At 32.4% G+C, this 17,639-nt stretch overlaps 1 protein-coding gene across 1 annotated transcript; it reads left to right on the top strand.

The window, feature by feature from the left end:
- Positions 1-676: 676 nt before the first annotated feature.
- Positions 677-17,357, top strand: LOC148276545 (phenoloxidase 2-like). The gene is made up of 13 exons (XM_088234104.1): positions 677-848; positions 2,622-2,811; positions 5,308-5,410; positions 5,529-5,649; positions 6,919-7,124; positions 8,070-8,180; positions 9,726-9,864; positions 10,628-10,792; positions 10,906-11,034; positions 11,215-11,396; positions 13,259-13,401; positions 13,706-13,932; positions 15,943-17,357. Exons 1-13 carry the CDS (start codon positions 735-737, stop codon positions 16,171-16,173), a joined length of 2,061 nt encoding a protein of 686 aa, XP_088090230.1. The 5' UTR covers positions 677-734; the 3' UTR covers positions 16,174-17,357.
- Positions 17,358-17,639: the final 282 nt, after the last annotated feature.

The following is a 17,639-nucleotide window of genomic DNA, read 5'->3' as shown; positions in this document are numbered from 1 at the left end:
CATAGCAGGTTTTTCACAGTTTCCGTGCAATTAAACATTTTTTCATCACTCACAGCGACATTTTTCTCTGCGTAGTGTCACCTCTTATCATAATTAAGTTCCGTTGGAGAATGAAAACCGGGAAGGCAATTACCCACCTATTAAAATGCCATTTCCTTAGTGCTTGTAACACGTCTATTTTGTTTACTGTTATTGTTTACCAATCATTTATATCTTAAATTATATAGACAAAAGAAAATATATTGCAGAGTGCCTCTATTTGTCTCTAATTTATGTTATTAAAAATAGGAAAAAAATCCTTTTTATTTCTAAAATACAGTAACATAATTGAAAAAATAAAACTGGTCATAATATTCACATAGATATTTTATAAAATATGCTTGGAGTAGAATCATACCTTACATTACCATATATAATTACATACGAATGTGGAAGATGCTAAGAATATACGTCAGTATAGACACATGTGGCGTTCTACCTTCTCTGCCTACGCTTACGAAGAAATGACATTATGGTAGTAGTTGTATTATTTCAAAACATTTTAATAGGGGATACATTAACTACTAACCACCTTGTTACAAACAATAATATTGTGTGATTGTGGTTTTGCACCCAACACATCTGAGGAAATGTTGTTTATTGGTTAATATACTTTATTTAAGTGTCCAATTACATTGTCATTGGATCAATTAGTGTATGAACTTATTGAATAAAGGTGTTTAATTGGATTCAAAATGGCCTCAAACACCAAGAGGAATATCCAACTGCTTTTTGACAGACCATCAGAACCCGTCTTCACTATCAAGGGACAAGAAAATGTGGTTTTCGACATTCCTCAGGCTTACCTGGTGAGATGAGTTTTATATCTTGAATAATATTAATTTTCTTCATTTCCATTCATTGTACGGATGAACTAAAATATTTTTTTTATTGTTATCATTATTTGAATATTTATTAATTATGTGGTGATGATATACTCAAAACAACTTTTTGAAAAACAGTTCGATGATATCGCGAGAGTGATGAAACCGGTTATTGGTCCTTCAAACTAAGTTCTGTGGCTTCGATCTAAAAGGGTTGTATGTCGTAAATCGGAATATTACAGGAGACTAATTTTTAGCCATTTGTGGCATTATAATGAATTCTTTAATGTGTTTGATAAAGAATATTAATAAAAAACATCACCACATATTTGTATTTGTATATAAAATTCTTCAATATTAAAATTGACCCTTTACAAAATGTTGGAAAAAATATATAAAATTTAACATTGGCCCAAAAGGGCCAATGTCAAATTCTAATCTAAAAAGATCCAAGCCCCAGAGTTAATGGATTAATGTGTCTACCTAATTTTTTACAAATTTTATTTCATTAATTTCTCAAAATATTGTGTACGAGATATTAGCTAAAACAATAGTGTAACCATTGTTAGAAAAGCTATTTAACAAAATATTTCAATATTAATTATTGTTTGGTTTTGTATGAATTTATTTCATATTTAATATATACCCTGTTCTATTGGTGGTAATATTACACAATATTACCTATTTATTTTGTGTCTGAGAAATTAAAATTAATTATGTGTTATATCAAAGTACTTTGAATGATTTATTTTGTTAAAAAAATTCGTGGGGGTAGGCAGAGAGGATAGAAGGACACGCCACTTTGTCTTTGCTTACAGACCTCGCTTCCTCTACATTTATCCATCTCATTCACACATAACAATTATTCTGACATTTGACATGTCCCTCTTCAAGTATTTGTTAAATTTTTTCAGTCTTCCTCGTTTTCTGCATCCATCAATATTTGCACTGTAAATCCTTTTAGCCATTCTTTCGCTGTCCATTAGCTCTAAATGTCCAAATCAACGCAGCACTTCTTTCTTGATTTTGTCAATAATGCCTGTTTCAGTCTTACATAATACACAAATCTTGACATTTGTGCAACCATCATACATAGTTTTACCACACGTTCGCCTGAGAGATCGCATTTCGACAACATTCAGCCTGCTTTCATCCTTGTTTTTCTAATTCCAGACTTCACTCCTATACATAAGATATACAACTAATCATATAATAATGATAGTAAATTGAAAATTCAAATTATTATATGTTGTCTCTTTATGGGGCATTTCAAATTTTGTCATACAAATTAGTAAAAAAAACCCAGATATTGTTATATTTTATTGAAAAAATAATTAACATTTGATTGTACTGGTGTTATTTGAAAATTTTTGAGTTATTTAGCATTTTTAGTATAATACGAGTAGGTATATACTACTAATGAAAAATAAAATAAAATCTAAATAAATAAACAGCCCCCTCGAATGACAGAATTTCATTTTCATCATTATAAATTTAATATAATACCATAGAATTAAGAATAGTCTCTTAATTCTATGTATAATATAATACATATATGTACATAAAACAAACAAAATAGTGTTGCCAGAAAAAAATACTTAATCGATTCTTAAAAAGCCGCAAATAAATAGTGTCAGTACTTACTTTGTAAATGATTTTCAAAGTTCGTGTTGTTTTAATACACGCCTGATCACACTTTTTAAGATGAATGTTGTAGGTGTTTGATGATTTATTAAATCTGTTTTCTATAATTTCCAGAGCGATCGGTACCAATCAATTGGAACCCAACTATCAAATCGTTTTGGTGAAACTGAGGAACATGTAGCAGTTATGGAAGTTCCCCAAGTAGATTTGACAATACCGATGCAAGTTGGAAGGGATGAAGGATTTACCGTCTTTAATCCTCGCCATGGCAGGTGTGCCAACGCTCTCATTAACATTCTTATGGGTAAATATATTTAAATGAATAATCATCAATATGTTGAGCATGCCCAAATGTTTGAAGACAGGTTGGATTTCACTCTCTAGGAAGTTAGCATTGGCAGAATGGTAAATGTTACACGATAATGACGAGCCATAAACCCTGTAAATGCCCAGACTTCCATGTTCCCTACTCAAAAATGATTTTCCCTCTCTGTTGCAATAAATTTAGAAACTATTTATCCCTTATTCATGCATTGTTTATGATAGTTAACCACTTAACAGTTAGTTTTTTTTTTATGTCTACTTGTTTTCTCCAAACAGAACATCATTGTCGACAATCTATCACCGCCTAAGTCATCAAGCTATGCCACTTGGCGTTAAATATATTCAAATATTGTTAGTAAAAATAAAAAAATACTTTATATATATAATTGTTAAATAAGATTGAAATGAATTTCAATCGAGGAAACGCAGTCTGAATTTTCTTCTTACAAATGTAGTCCCGTATTTTCTCCTTGGATTATAACACTAGAGCAATGATTTTTGTTACACACTATTGGCATGTCCCTATAATTTTGTTTGTTTGATAAATTGTTTATTATGAGAACTAAGACCATCCAAAAAACCTTAAAAGCACCCAATTTTATCTGCCGTCTTCGGACGTATGGTATACAAATATGATAACTATTTTTGAAAAATACAAAAGGTACCGACACAGAAAATTTTGTTCTTATATCTTTTCTAAAATAAAAAACAACCAAATCAGTTCAGTGTTGGGGTGCGGAAACAACGAAACATTGATTTTGTCGACTTGGCATAATTAGTCCGACGCACAGTTGTCTTTTCCTCACGGTATCGGGCAGGTATCACATTTACGAAAGAGTCACAGAAAAACAATGATCAAATACCTATTGGTCAAAATCCTCAGTCACCGCCTATCCTCTTAATCGGTCTCTAGGGAGTGAAATCCAGCCTTGTCTACAAACAGTATTTGGACACACACCAAATATTTTTTTATATACATATGTGTGTAAAAATAAAACTAGAGTCCTGGACTGATGTTTTCAATTCAACAGCTACTCTCCGGTAAAAATCCTGAAAAAGGAAATGAGTGGAGATAAGTTCGCCTCGCAGTTAGTCGTGGGCTCATTCGCTTACCATGCTTGAGGTCCCGGGTCGATTCCTGGTAAGGTCAACATGAAATATTAGTTTACAAGGTGGTTATTCACAGCAATGTTTATTGTCCTCGGATTGCCATCTGAAGCGTAAAACTAATCACCTTGCTTTCATTAAAACAAAGATAAATGATCTAGATGTACTGCCATTGATATACCAATGCCAAGAGGAATGAAGATGAGTAGTAAAATACTGAAAACATTGTGGTGAATTTTTAAGATTACGTCATAAGATTACAAAATCGGGGTGGAAAAAATAAGGAAATGTGGAGGTTCAAACACTCAGAATGAGGCATGTTTCAGTGTGTAAAATGGGCATGATAGAGCCTAGACTTCTATTTCCTTTCATTCTTGTTGAGATTTGTCTACAATACCTTGTTTACTTACCAACTTGTTTACTTTCCTCAAACTAATATTTGAACTCTTCTCTGACCTCTATTGATTTTGTTTATACCTCCTAAGTAAATATTATCGTACACTCTAAAAATAACTTGTGGTAAAATATCAACGGAAGTATCCATTTTTATGCAACCACATTTTTATAATCATAATGTGGTTACTTACTAATGGTTAATTTTATTTTAATCACTTTCACACCTTGTAAATTACGATAAATTAAATTAATAATAATTTTGTTAGATACCTCTTACTTATTGGGTCCAGACTTCAGACTTTGCCACTCCAATGTGACACCCCAGCAGATGAGGATCATCCTGCACCAGTCCACAATTGCAGTTTGTGTCATCTTCCTTCAGAAAACCCCACCTCTGTTTATTTTATTTACACCTAGTCACCCCTACCTTTAGTCTGTTGAGAACTTTCCATGTAGGGAATTCCAAACTGTGGACAGTGTTTGTGCTTTCGGGTGGCATTATCCAGAGCCTATCGCAGAGTTCCTCTCTCCACAGATCCTTTCTGCGTTTTTCTGCAGAGTCGCTAAGTCAGTTGTGACTTTGAGGAAACTCTTTTTCATTAAATAAATAACATATTATCCAATGGCATATAATTCAATGTCGCAAGCACGCAGTCAATGGAATTTCAATTGATGGGTAATTGCCTTCCTTGTCTTTATTTTCTAACTGACCTTTGTCATGATTATTCATGACACTATGCAGAAAAATGTTGCCATTTTTTATGAGAAAATATTTTAATCACACTTCAACTGTGAAAGAATTAGTTGACGGAGACCCATCACAGTAGATCTTTACAGGTCACAGTGACATCAGGAGCTTGTTTGCCGCTAACCCACCAGTACAAGAATAAGAATCATGCAGAATAATTTATCAGATGTTGCTTATAACTTATCTTTCCGCTGACATAAAAATATGTATTTTTTTGTTTATTAGATTGTTCTGATCAAGATAATCTTCTTTCAACCGCTCTCTACTGCAAAGATCGTATTAATCCTGCTATGTTTAACTACTGCCTCTCTATCGCACTTCTACACAGGTATTTGTTTTGAATTTTCCTAGAAAAACTTGACAGATGACTTGTAACTGTAATTCACATTATTTTATCAAAATTTTTTAGTGCTAATAAAAAAAAATTCATTTTGTTTAATTTTTAGGACGGATACAAAAGGAATATCTATCCCAACACTTGTGCAATCATTTCCTGATCGTTTCATAGATTCTCGAGCTTTTCAAAGAGCGAGAGAGGAAGCTGACCTTGTCCCAACAGAGCTAAGGGTAAAACACTTTACAGTTTTGATGTTAAAATCAACAAAATCATCTGTTTGACATGTTCTTTTTCATAATAAAATTAAGACAGCGCGCAGCGGCATATATATATTTTTTATTGAAAATAAAATACCTATTTTTATATAAAAAATCTTATTTTTAAGTGGATGGTTGTTGGTTTTGCATTGTCTATGCTAAGCATTTGGGTGGAAGAGTTTGATGTAATAAGAAAAGAAAAAAGAGTCGACACAATATTTTAACATCTATAATAATACCTACAATACTAATAATAATAATCATGTTTTATTAATTACGGCCTCCGTGGTGTAGTGGTCAAGATGCTTGACTCACACACGGAAGGTTCCGGGTTCGATTCCCGGAGAGAACACAAAAAAATAAATGTGATTTTTCTCAAGCCTGGGTGTTCTGTGATGTAATTCAATATTGTAATTGGGCCTCATGGCCTGTTGTGGTGCAAAGAAATAGAAATATAAATATGAATAAAAAATTACAATTTCTTTATCTACTACATACATACTTAGATAATAGATTTCTCTGGATTATGTGTAGTCTGCTTAACTAGGTACAATCTGTTGTAAGGCAGACATTTTTATGCAAAAATAAACAATAACATGACTACCTACCAGCTAATCTATTATAGAGTTATACAATATTTAAATATACCATTTATTATTTTATAATGTTTTTGAGTAATTTTTCCCATTTTAGGTACGTACTGAAACAAACAAACATATTTAAACGTTCAAATATGGGTATAATGGTGAATGTTACACAGTGTGTAAAGTGGCCACTTAAACCAGCCAATGACAGTTCTTAAGCCCTGTAGATGCCCAGACTTCTATATTACCTTCTCTTAAATGTTCTTCATCTCTGTTGTAATATGTTGATATTAACAGCCCCCTGGGGAGTTAAATCCAGCCCTTGTCTACAAAAGTTTGGACAAACTTAAAATATTGTTGATAAATCTTACTTAACCATATTCTTACTTTTATGGTTTTTTTGGAGACACGATTTTGACGGCTATAGATGGCATAACCGCGAACGTGTTAATTATATCTCATTTGTTTATTCATTTCAATTCTCAAAGTAAGCACCAACACAGTAAATAGATTTGTTTTCCAAAAAATAATGCTCTTAATAATTTCTCTTGGCAATTGTTTTTTTTTTAAATTATCATTTATCTTTTTTTAAGACACACACACTGACATTGAATAATTTTGAAGCAGAGCTTTATATAAATTATTTTTTAATTTTTAGAGGCCAATCGTCATTCCCCGAGACTATACAGCTTCAGATTTGGATGAAGAGCATCGTATAGCATACTGGCGTGAAGACATTGGACTTAACCTTCATCATTGGCACTGGCATCTTGTGTACCCATTCATGTCGACCAATCCCGCTGTAGTAAATAAAGATAGGAGAGGAGAACTCTTCTATTACATGCATCAACAGATTCAAGCCAGGTAATTTTTTAATTTCTAATAATTATAATTAACTGGGGTAACCCGTGCCGAAGACGCTTTACTATGTACCTTTTTTTTACAAATGTGAAAACATATATATAGAAAACATTACAATTATGCAGACAGAAAATTTAAAACATAATATAATTGGCTGTTATAAAATACTATATATTACATAAATTATTTATTTATTCAGTGTCGCAGTGTCTTTTATCTTAAATATCTAAAAATACCTGTTTTATATTTATCGCAAACAACAAAGGCCCCGTTTTCCATGATAAATCATGACACTTTTCAGAATGTCTATTTTATGTGTGATTTCTTCCAATTTTAGCATTAGTTTTCTTACGCTGCAGTGATACTGCTTCAAGATATGACGATGGTATAAAACTACGAAGTTGAAAAGCTCAAAGTTGTGAAGGTGTTCTACTGAGATGTGTGACCTTTTTTACTGATTAGTCATTTTATGTATCAGGTGCATGAGGTGTCTATAATTAGACTTATATTATCTGCCACTACCTATGCTGACAATTTTTTTTATTTACATTTAATTAGTATTAGGTAGGTAATATAGCAGTACATAGGTACTTTTATAATAAAATTTACACTTTGAATGACAGATTCTTAATTATTACATTCTGATCGCTCACTAACCTAACTTTTTGCGTGCATATTTAATATATCTGAATATTTTGTGTGGTTCTGGTACCATTACTTTGAATGACAGATTGTTTTTAATTGCTTTTTAATAAAGAAATATTATTTTTTAATCTTACTCTATGCTTACTCTATTTGTGGGGGATATTATTGCATCTTATTGTAATTAGTAGAAGTTTAATTTTAGTGTTAAAATTACAACTTAAAGAGACATAAGTCTAAATGCACTTGATAATTCACAAACATGACATTGCATGAAAAATAGTACAATATTTTAATTGTTTTCAGATATAACTTCGAACGCTTGGCAAATTCTTTGGCTCGTGTAAAACCAATTAATTTTAGGGAGCCAATCAAGGAGGGATACTTCCCCAAACTGGATTCTCTCATAGCATCAAGGTATTTTTTCCAACATACAATTGCATTATGATTTATTAAAAAGAAATAATAACAATTCTTCTACAGTAGTATATCATCATCATCATTTCCCTACCGGCACCCAGTGGTGTATAGGGCACTGCATTGGTACTCCAAACTCCATTTGCAGCATATCTGGATAGTTTTTGTTACATGGGTGTAAGGTGACCAGTTTTGCACTTCAAGTTCATGGTCAATGAAATACTGCAGTGTAACAACAATTTTTAAGCAAGTATTTCTTGACGACCCTTCCGGGAATATAACTCGGTACCTCATGCATGGTAGGCGAACGCCTCACCACTACACTACTGTAACTTTATTGCACCGTATCCAATTACAATGGAGTGAATATTACATTGTGTTATTGTAATTTTGCCGATATTAAATACAAAATCTCTGTTGATGTAATGACAAAGTTTACTATACAAAATTGTATAAAAAAAAAATTTACGCGTGGTAAAAATTAGAGCATTGTACAGCGAAGTTTCTCAAAAATGTATGAAAATGGTTTGAATAAAAATTAACTACTTTGCATGAAATCACAAGTCCTTGTGAATCAACCAATCAATTACAGCATTGACATGTGCTGTGATATATCTCCAGCTTCGGGGAAGCCATTTTTTTCCACGTTTAGTATTATTTGGTTTTTTTATTTAGTTTTTCTATTCAGTTTTTCTACTTGGTTTTTCGTATTTTTAATTTATCTCTATCCTCGCCTCTGTTGTATACACCATGATTTGGTCTGACACACGTTTTGTATATCCAAATTATGTTTCCAATAATCATGTGTTCATTGTACTATACGACATTTCTTAGGCATCCATATGTTTACTAACTGAGATGGATATGTTCTCATCATCACCATGGCAGCATCATCCGCATGGCGTGTGATGTTAATGACCTTATCTCCCTTAGTAGATTCACTACTTTTTTTATTCTTAAAAGCGTTTTTTTAAACATATTTATTCTGCTTGTAAGGTTTTAGGCATATACATTGTTGTTGTATATTTAGTTATAAAGGTGCTAAACTTGCTGTTTCTTTGTTGTTCTCAATATGTGTTATTTTCTAAATGCTAATATTATTTATGTCCCGAATTGAGTTGTTGTAACTCCTGGGAATGTAATTCAACGTATTGTACTTGTAAAATACTTTGTGTTATATGATTTATAAATAAAAAAATAAATAAAAAAAATTGATAGCTATGGGGGTCTACTTGTCACGATAACTCACCAATGGGAACTAGTGACGCCAAGGGCGGGATAATTTCAAAATTACAAAACTTTAAAAGTCAAAGCGATGAGAATACGGTACATAAAAAACATATTTTTCTTTGGCTTAGTTTGATAGTCTATTTATTAACAAATAATAATTATTTAAAAAACCACTGAACTTCCACATTCAGCTATTTTCCCATAGGAGTCACAAAGTATTTTGTTTGGCACAATATTCAGAGGGCACGGAAGTTTAAATTGTATCAGATTCAATTACTAAAAATGTGAAATAACTAATCTGATTACCTTTTTTAGAGGATGGACTCCACGTCAAGACAATATGGTTCTCCAGGACTTGAGGAGAGATGTGGATGAGATGGTGGCTACACTCGACGAATTTGAAACATCCATTGCTCGCCTTTATGATGCCATTAACCTCGGCAGTTTCATGGGGGTACTACTATTTTCAAATCTTATTCTAGAAATCTTAGTTAAAAAAATTCATCCCAATTACATAGTATCTATCAATATTCAGTTTTCGCTCCTCTAAATGTACTTGCCATTTGAAAACATTTTTCATTTTATGATACGATTTTAAAAAATAAAAAATTATATAAAGCATTTTATTTTGAGTTAAATGCTGTAAGTCCTAGAACGGGTTGACGAAAAAAAAAGTTAAAAATAATTTAAACATATTGTTGTCTATGCAAATTCAAAATCTCGGAGGAACCATTTATCAAAATGTACAGGAGGGACAAAAAGCTTCGCGATTTCGTAAAAAATAATTATTTAAATGCAGTTTATTTTGTGTTGTCTCATACAATGTATCGGATTTAGGGATTACACGGTTTGCTTTGCTTCTTTAGTAGGAAGGATTCATTCATGGTACTGAATTTAATAAAATGCAAGCAGCCTATTGTTTAATTTCGAAATTTAAATATACTAATCAATGTGGCTTGTCCCATTCAATCAAAAACGCCAAAAAAACATATTTTTTTGGCTCGTATACAGTATTGAACTTACATAGACGATACATTGTTATGGAAGTCTGGGCATTTAGACATACCTACCCAAAATACATTGCTTTTGTTGACAAAAGACAGCCATTGATTAATAAAAATATTTTTGAGATTGTGACAAATTAAAAATATTATCAGTTGATATAAATATGACATGTACCTATACATAACTGCACAATATGTTATTTATTTTTTCAGACCGATGGGCAACTTATTCCTCTAACTGAGGAAACAGGTATAGATGTTCTGGGTAACCTGATAGAAGCCTCATCTCTAAGTTTGAATTCATCCTTCTATGGGAATTTCCACAATCTCGGCCATTTGTTCATTGGATATGTTCATGATCCTGAGAACAAATACTTGGTAAAAATAAAATCATTGATTGTGTTTTTACTAGAGATAAGAAAATACAAACTCTATTCAAAGGGTAAATTTTTCAAAACTCAAAGTCAATAACGTAATTTCAATTTTTTTAGGAACGTCCTGGAGTGATGGCAGATCCTGCAACAGATTTGAGAGATCCGGTATTCTTCAGGCTTCATGCATTTGTAGACAGGATGTTCCAAGCATACAAAGGAACTCTTCCGAGATACTCCACAATTTTGGTAAGCATATTTTTGTTATGCAATGAAGAAATATTAAATTTGTCTTATGATTTATTCAATTATTTAAATTTTGAGGCCATTTTCAGCTAGCAATAATGTAAAATGGGAATCGGGAGTTACCCTACAAAGCTGTGCCTTCTTCTTGAAAATATCTTTAACTCTCTGTGTTTCCATTTCCAGCTTTCTAACGAAAACGTCAGCTTGACATCAATAGAGATGACCCCTGAAGGTGGGCAGCCCAACCAACTGGAGACGTATTGGATGCAGAGTGACCTTGATCTCTCTCGAGGGCTGGACTTTGTTAGAGGAGGCGAAATCTTTGTGAGAACTAGTCATTTGACACATACTCCATTCACTTACAGGTAAGTCTTTTCGTCTATTTCAGGGTTTCCCAAACTATGTTCTGCAGAATGCCAGTGTTCCACGGAGCCTGAATAGGTGTTCCGCAATTTTTTTTGTAATTCTATACGAACACAACTCTCTTGCAATGTTTTTCCAAAACTAGTAAGCTCGATTGCTGGGCCTATAATCCATTTTCCGTGACAGATAATGTAGGCCAAGTGATTTAATTTTGAAATCAAATAGTACACCAATGTGTCAAAACTTCCGTTTTCTTCAACTTATTTATGCAAAGTGGGATTTTCTAATTATACTGTAACAAAGTCAAAGTGCAGAAACAGGCTCGATGCCACAACAAGTATATGTAAGAATCCAAATTCAGTGCCCGATTTAAAAACTATATGCTATTTAAGAACTCAAAATTATCCAAATCGTCAAGAGTTCACTCATTCACTCATATTTTTATGTGAGTTGTTACAATTACTAAATAAATCATAAATGTTTTAATAACATTTTAATTGAAAAAAATTGGCTTTTGTGAATTTCCCAACCTAAAAAATTAAGTATGTGTTCCTTCCGTTAAAACTTTCAGATTTGCGAAGTGTTCCGTTGCTTAAAAGCTTTGGAAAACCCTGGTCTATTCCTATGGTTATAAAATAAATAGTCAAAACAGAGTTTTATTCACAGAGAGTATTTCTTGTTAATTGAGAGGAAGAAGTGTTCTCCCGGAAAATATTGTTTTTGTTAGTTACTATGTGTTTGCGATAATGGCCTGATATATATTTTATCCATGGTCTATTTACCTGAGATACCTATTCAAATTTGTATTTCTTTAACTTTTGCCAATTTTTTAAAACATATTATTGTATGGTGAGTTGGTAAACTTGTAAAATACACTTATGTGTAGTTAATAAAATAAACCTAGGTTAAAACGTTCTCTTTTTCGATTGACATATTTGTGATTTTTGTTGTATTTAAAAAGTGTTCCAAATTGTCTATAGATATTTTTAAAAGCAAAAATTACTTTTATAATATAATTTGAGTTCACCTATTTGTTTTGTGATGAGCCCATTTGTCAAACAACCTTGAGGTCCTATGTTCAATCCTCAACAATTTAGTCTATCATTTTTTTATACAAAATAAATTAATAAAAACTACTCCGGGTGATTTGAATCAATTTAAGAGTTACAATTTTAGTTTATAGTATTTAATGTGTCATTAATGTTTATTATTAAATACAGAGCAACCCTTTTACGACATTTTGCAATTTATTGGCACCCTGACTCAGATGTAGTACTAAGTGGCAGATCTGAACTAGTAATAGTTCTACATTATCTCTGACTCAGATATCTACCAAAATTGAAAACCTATAAATCCCAAGAGAAAATTAGTTCACAAGTCCATACTATTCCCGGAACCTATTTCAGAGAAGAACCTAGCATGAACATATTTAAGATCTGGCATCATCTTAGTCAAGACCTTTCAACCAACTTATTAACCACAAAATATGAAAACCTTATCTAATATACGTATATGCATACGAGATATGAGAACAGTGTCCTTCATATTATTGTTGCAAAATAATATTTAAAATAAACCATTCAATGATTTTGACCCTTGAATCGAAAACCTGGAACCTCAAGCATCGAGGGTAAACACGCCAAGTTCTACACTACATAGCAGCAAACTTATCTCCAGTCAATTTCCTTACTCAAGATTTTTACCTGAGAGAAGCCACTGAATTGAAAACACTTATACAGGATGGTTGTTCTATTTCACGTACATAATTTTTTGATCCCCTAGACACAAACAAGAATCAAGTAAATAATAAGGTTCATCATCTTGGGAAATCTTGTGTTATATTTGTTTTCTTATTTAATTACAGAATAAATGTAAACAATTCTGGTCCTGCAAAGATGGGAACAGTCCGTATATTCCTGGCCCCCAAGTTTGATGAGCGCGGTCTCCCCTGGAGTTTCCGCGATCATCGCCTCATGTTCATTGAAATGGACAAGTTCTTCACCACAAGTATGTACTATCTGAGCGTACAAAGCAAATAACAGTATTATTTATATATGCACAGTAGAACCTCTATATTTGTCTTTAATTTTATTTTTAAATATGATTATCAATATTTTGTTCCATAAGGAATTTATCAATAAACCAACAATATGTTCATGTACCACTGATTTCCTCAAATCGAACAGTTTGGGTAGGTAGGAAAAAATTGCCTTAAGGCAATATGCCCGCCTTTATGCATATACATGTAAACTGCATATGTATATAAAGTGTTTAAATAAATATAATAATTGTACTGCCTTTACTTTTCTAGTTCAGCCAGGTAGCAGCACGATCACACGTCGCTCTGATGAGTCCTCTGTGACAATTCCTTGGGAGAGAACTTTCCGAAGTCTGGAGATTGGAAGACAAGGCACAGATGAAGACTCTTTCAACTTCTGTGGTTGCGGCTGGCCACAACACGTCTTACTTCCTCGTGGTACCGCTGCAGGAATGCCCTGTACTCTCTTTATTATGATCTCCAACTATACGAATGACAGGGTAAATATATATGTATTTTTATACCTAGTATTGAATATTTAGAGGGTATATGATACACAAAATTTTGACAAAAGTCATTGGTTATGAATTTATTTCATTTATATATTTATTTAACTTTTTCTATATACATATTTGTACATTGGCAGGCTTATCGCCAAATGCTAATTTCTTCCAACCAACCAAAAAATAAACTTTTTTTTTATATTGTCGCCTTAATTTGAATACAATCTAAATAACTAAATGATAACTTTACAGGGGACAATAAAAACATCATATTTTATCAATAATTTTGTATGAAACATTAGCGTTTTTTCTTTTTAAAAAAATAGTTTGTTTTTTAAGTATATATGATTTTAAAGTGTTTTACAAAACAAATGTAAACTACTGTACTGCTGACCACCTACTGATTTACTTACACTGTATTTCAAAGAATATACATTTTCTTTGAGATTCGCTTTATTCAATAAATGTGTTTTATCTCTTTTCTGTCAACGATTTCAACTTTTAAATGACAGAGATAGATGCTATTTTTTGTGATGAAAAATATTCAGTCTTAATCTCAAATACAAAAAAAATGATTATGTTGTATTCATATTAAGGCGAAGATATAATTTAAGTTTCAAAATGTATGAAAAATAGATACAAAGATTAATATCTTAGATCTGGCATCATCTTAGTGACTAATGTCTTCAATGGAAAATGGGAATAAAGAGCGGGGAAAAGCAGAGAGAATAAGGTAGAGAAAGGAGGTGTTTTTTCAGGCATGATTTAAACAGATATACTGTAGAATCATTTTTGATAGCAGATGGGAGATAATTCCGCAGTCGAGCCGCATGGACACTATATGAGTTAGGCAGAAGGAGGAATTTAATTATGAAAATTAAAATAAATTTGAAAAATCATATTACCTGCACAAGTTTTCAGATGTTTACAATAATTAGTAATAATTTCACTCACCTATTTAACAGGAATCAAATTATGATGTATAGGAATTAATATTTAGGAACAACTCATCAAAGTAATAAAAATAATACCTAAATATGCAATATTTCAAAAAATGTACTAAGCATATTATTTTCCTTGTACATAAATAAATGTTAATGTATTTACAATTATATTGTAAAATAATGGGGAAATCTCCCCTTTTTTAAAAGTAGAATTAACTCCATAGTATGACAATTTATTTGAGGAACTCAAATAGTAATTACGTATGTATTTCACTAAAGAATAAAAAAGTAACCTTTTACAAAATTGGTTATCAAAACAATAAAAACAGTGTAACAATTTTTTTTTATGCATGTCTAAGTAAATTCAAGCATTCGAAAATATGTCATCATCATCATCATCATCATCAGTCGTCTCTTGTCCAATGGTGAACACAGGCCATTGGACAAGAGCATTGCATCCAACCACTTCCTGCAATTTGTCTTATGTCATCAGACCACTTTGTCTGAGGCCTCTGCCGACACTACTTCTACCTGTTCTGGCTCACCATTCCAGGTAATCCATCTAGAGTCTGTGGTTCTGGCCGTATGACCAGCCCAGCTCCATTTCTGATTGGCAACTCTGTGAACCACATATTTTAACATCAAAGCCCCCTAAAAGGCATGTAAAGTGTGTTTAGCATTCCTTAAAACGTTTGGCTTGATTTCAAGACCAGGCATTTCTCACCTCTGCCTTTAACTTCAGAAATAACGCCAGTAAACAAAATTGAAATCTTTTTGAAGGGATAAAATAGGTAGTGGTCAAGTGGTTAGCGTGTTTGCCTGCCATGCAAGAAGGCTTGGGTTCAATTCTCAACATAGTTGACATGAAATATTTATTTAAAAAGGTGTTATTATACTGGAATATTTCATAGTACCAGGACTGACACCTGAAGCGTAGCACTGATCATCTTGCATTCATGTATCTAATAAAAGATCAAGATACGCTGCGATTCCGTGTACCAGTGCAGTGTCCTATGCATCACTGGGTGCGGAAAGTGGATTGGTTATGATGATTTAATTTTAGGTTGAGCAATCCCTGGACGGAGTATGCGCTGATGCTGCCAGTTACTGCGGAATCAAGGACAGGCTCTACCCCGACCGTCGCTCTATGGGGTACCCCTTCGACCGCCTCCCGAGACCAAATGTGGAGACCATCGAGGAGTTTCTAACTCCCAATATGATGATACAAGATATCACTATCCGGTTCTCAGACAGGACTGTGCAAAACCCTCGTAACAGACCAACCCGACAGTAATTATTATATTTTTCCAGCACATTGCATTTGCCAAATTAAACATCAATTCTCCATACTTTATAATTAATTGTTCAAAATTAAGCAACAGCACACGAGTCACCAATTTGATTGACCTTTGTGTGGTATGATGTCATAAGAGTCTACGTAAAGTGCAAGACTTGATACATCTCTTTTTTTTAAAATAATGAAGTCATATTTTGCTACAACAGGCCTAAATTGTGCAATTATTTTTACAAATTATGGAAAATTGATTATTAAGCAGTATATATGTGTTCAATTTTTGTTTTTAAATACCTTTATTTCAAAATATGCTGTCTTTTCTTTAACCCTTTAAAGGACACCTAGAACAAATTGGTACATAAATATACAATCCGAATTTAGGAGTTTATTTTCTAATATTTCATATTAATAACAAGTCTTATGTCACAGGAGTATCGTAATAAGGTACATCGGTAGACCAGGCTTAGACTCAGCTTTTGCAAATGCAATAAGTTTATTACCTTAAAAAGAACATATTTTATTAGGTTTGCAAGGTGTAAATCAACACAGAATATGTGCCCCATAGAATTAAAAATAGTCCAGAAACCGCATACGCACATTAAAAAGAAGGCGACTCAACTACTTATAAATGAGTAGGTTTAGGTTTTGACCCATTAGTTTCTTTGTAGACATCGATCAGTATGCACCTCCTGATTTAAATTCAACTATTCTGTGTTGTGTCCTTTTAAAGTATAGAAATACTGCTAGGATCTTAAAGAAACAGAATGCAATCACATTTCATGTGTAATTAGCAAATGAATGTGTATATAACAAATGCATTACTTAAAACTTGAATTATTTTTCTATCTGTCAGATTGTCGAAGAAACAAAATGGAAATTTTGTTTGTGTTGCCAGGGTAGTAAATTTTTTTTTTACTCTGCTTTGCTCATCTAATGAGAGAATTAATAAAAATTGGATCTCGGATTACACAACTCTGTGGTGGAAATTTGACCGACATTATCTTCAAAACATCAAATATTATTTAACATGTTATAAAAATATCAGTTTTATGTAAAATAAAATTTGTTTTATATTTTAAGTTTAAAGTTCATTAATTCAATTACTCTTATTAAATGACCATTTACTTATCTACTCTGTTGTGTCAATATATATTTCCGCGTGCACAATAAAATTTTAGAGAAATTAACAGATTGCTTTTTTTTACCTTACATTTGTGAGATGATTTTTTTTTCCCATCAAGCAACATTACGCTGCGACCTCACGAATGCGCGCGGCGAAAGTAGGACATAGTGGGGGAATTATTGGACACAGTCCGATGTATTCAAATATGATTCTAAGCTCCTTCTGGACTATTCTTAATTATATGATGTGCCCTATAAAGGGTTCATGTAACACGACATTACCGCATCATTTCCAGGGGGATTTTTAGCAGTTTTTAGAGTTAAGAAATATAATGAAACAACCA

Source organism: Micrasema longulum, unplaced genomic scaffold (assembly GCF_059751315.1).
Source record: "Micrasema longulum isolate JH-2025_06_02 unplaced genomic scaffold, ASM5975131v1 h1tg001201l, whole genome shotgun sequence".
Taxonomy (NCBI): domain Eukaryota; kingdom Metazoa; phylum Arthropoda; class Insecta; order Trichoptera; family Brachycentridae; genus Micrasema; species Micrasema longulum.
This window is presented reverse-complemented; position numbering and strand designations above follow the sequence as displayed.

What these genes read in the sequence shown, in the direction of transcription:
- LOC148276545 (XM_088234104.1), top strand. Translation starts at nt 735, where the DNA reads ATGGCCTCAAACACCAAGAGGAATATCCAACTGCTTTTTGACAGACCA. An exon ending in TCTCATTAACATTCTTATGG is followed by an intron (nt 2,812 to 5,307) that starts GTAAATATATTT and finishes TTTGTTTATTAG; the next exon opens with ATTGTTCTGATCAAGATAAT. An exon ending in CATACTCCATTCACTTACAG is followed by an intron (nt 11,397 to 13,258) that starts GTAAGTCTTTTC and finishes ATTTAATTACAG; the next exon opens with AATAAATGTAAACAATTCTG.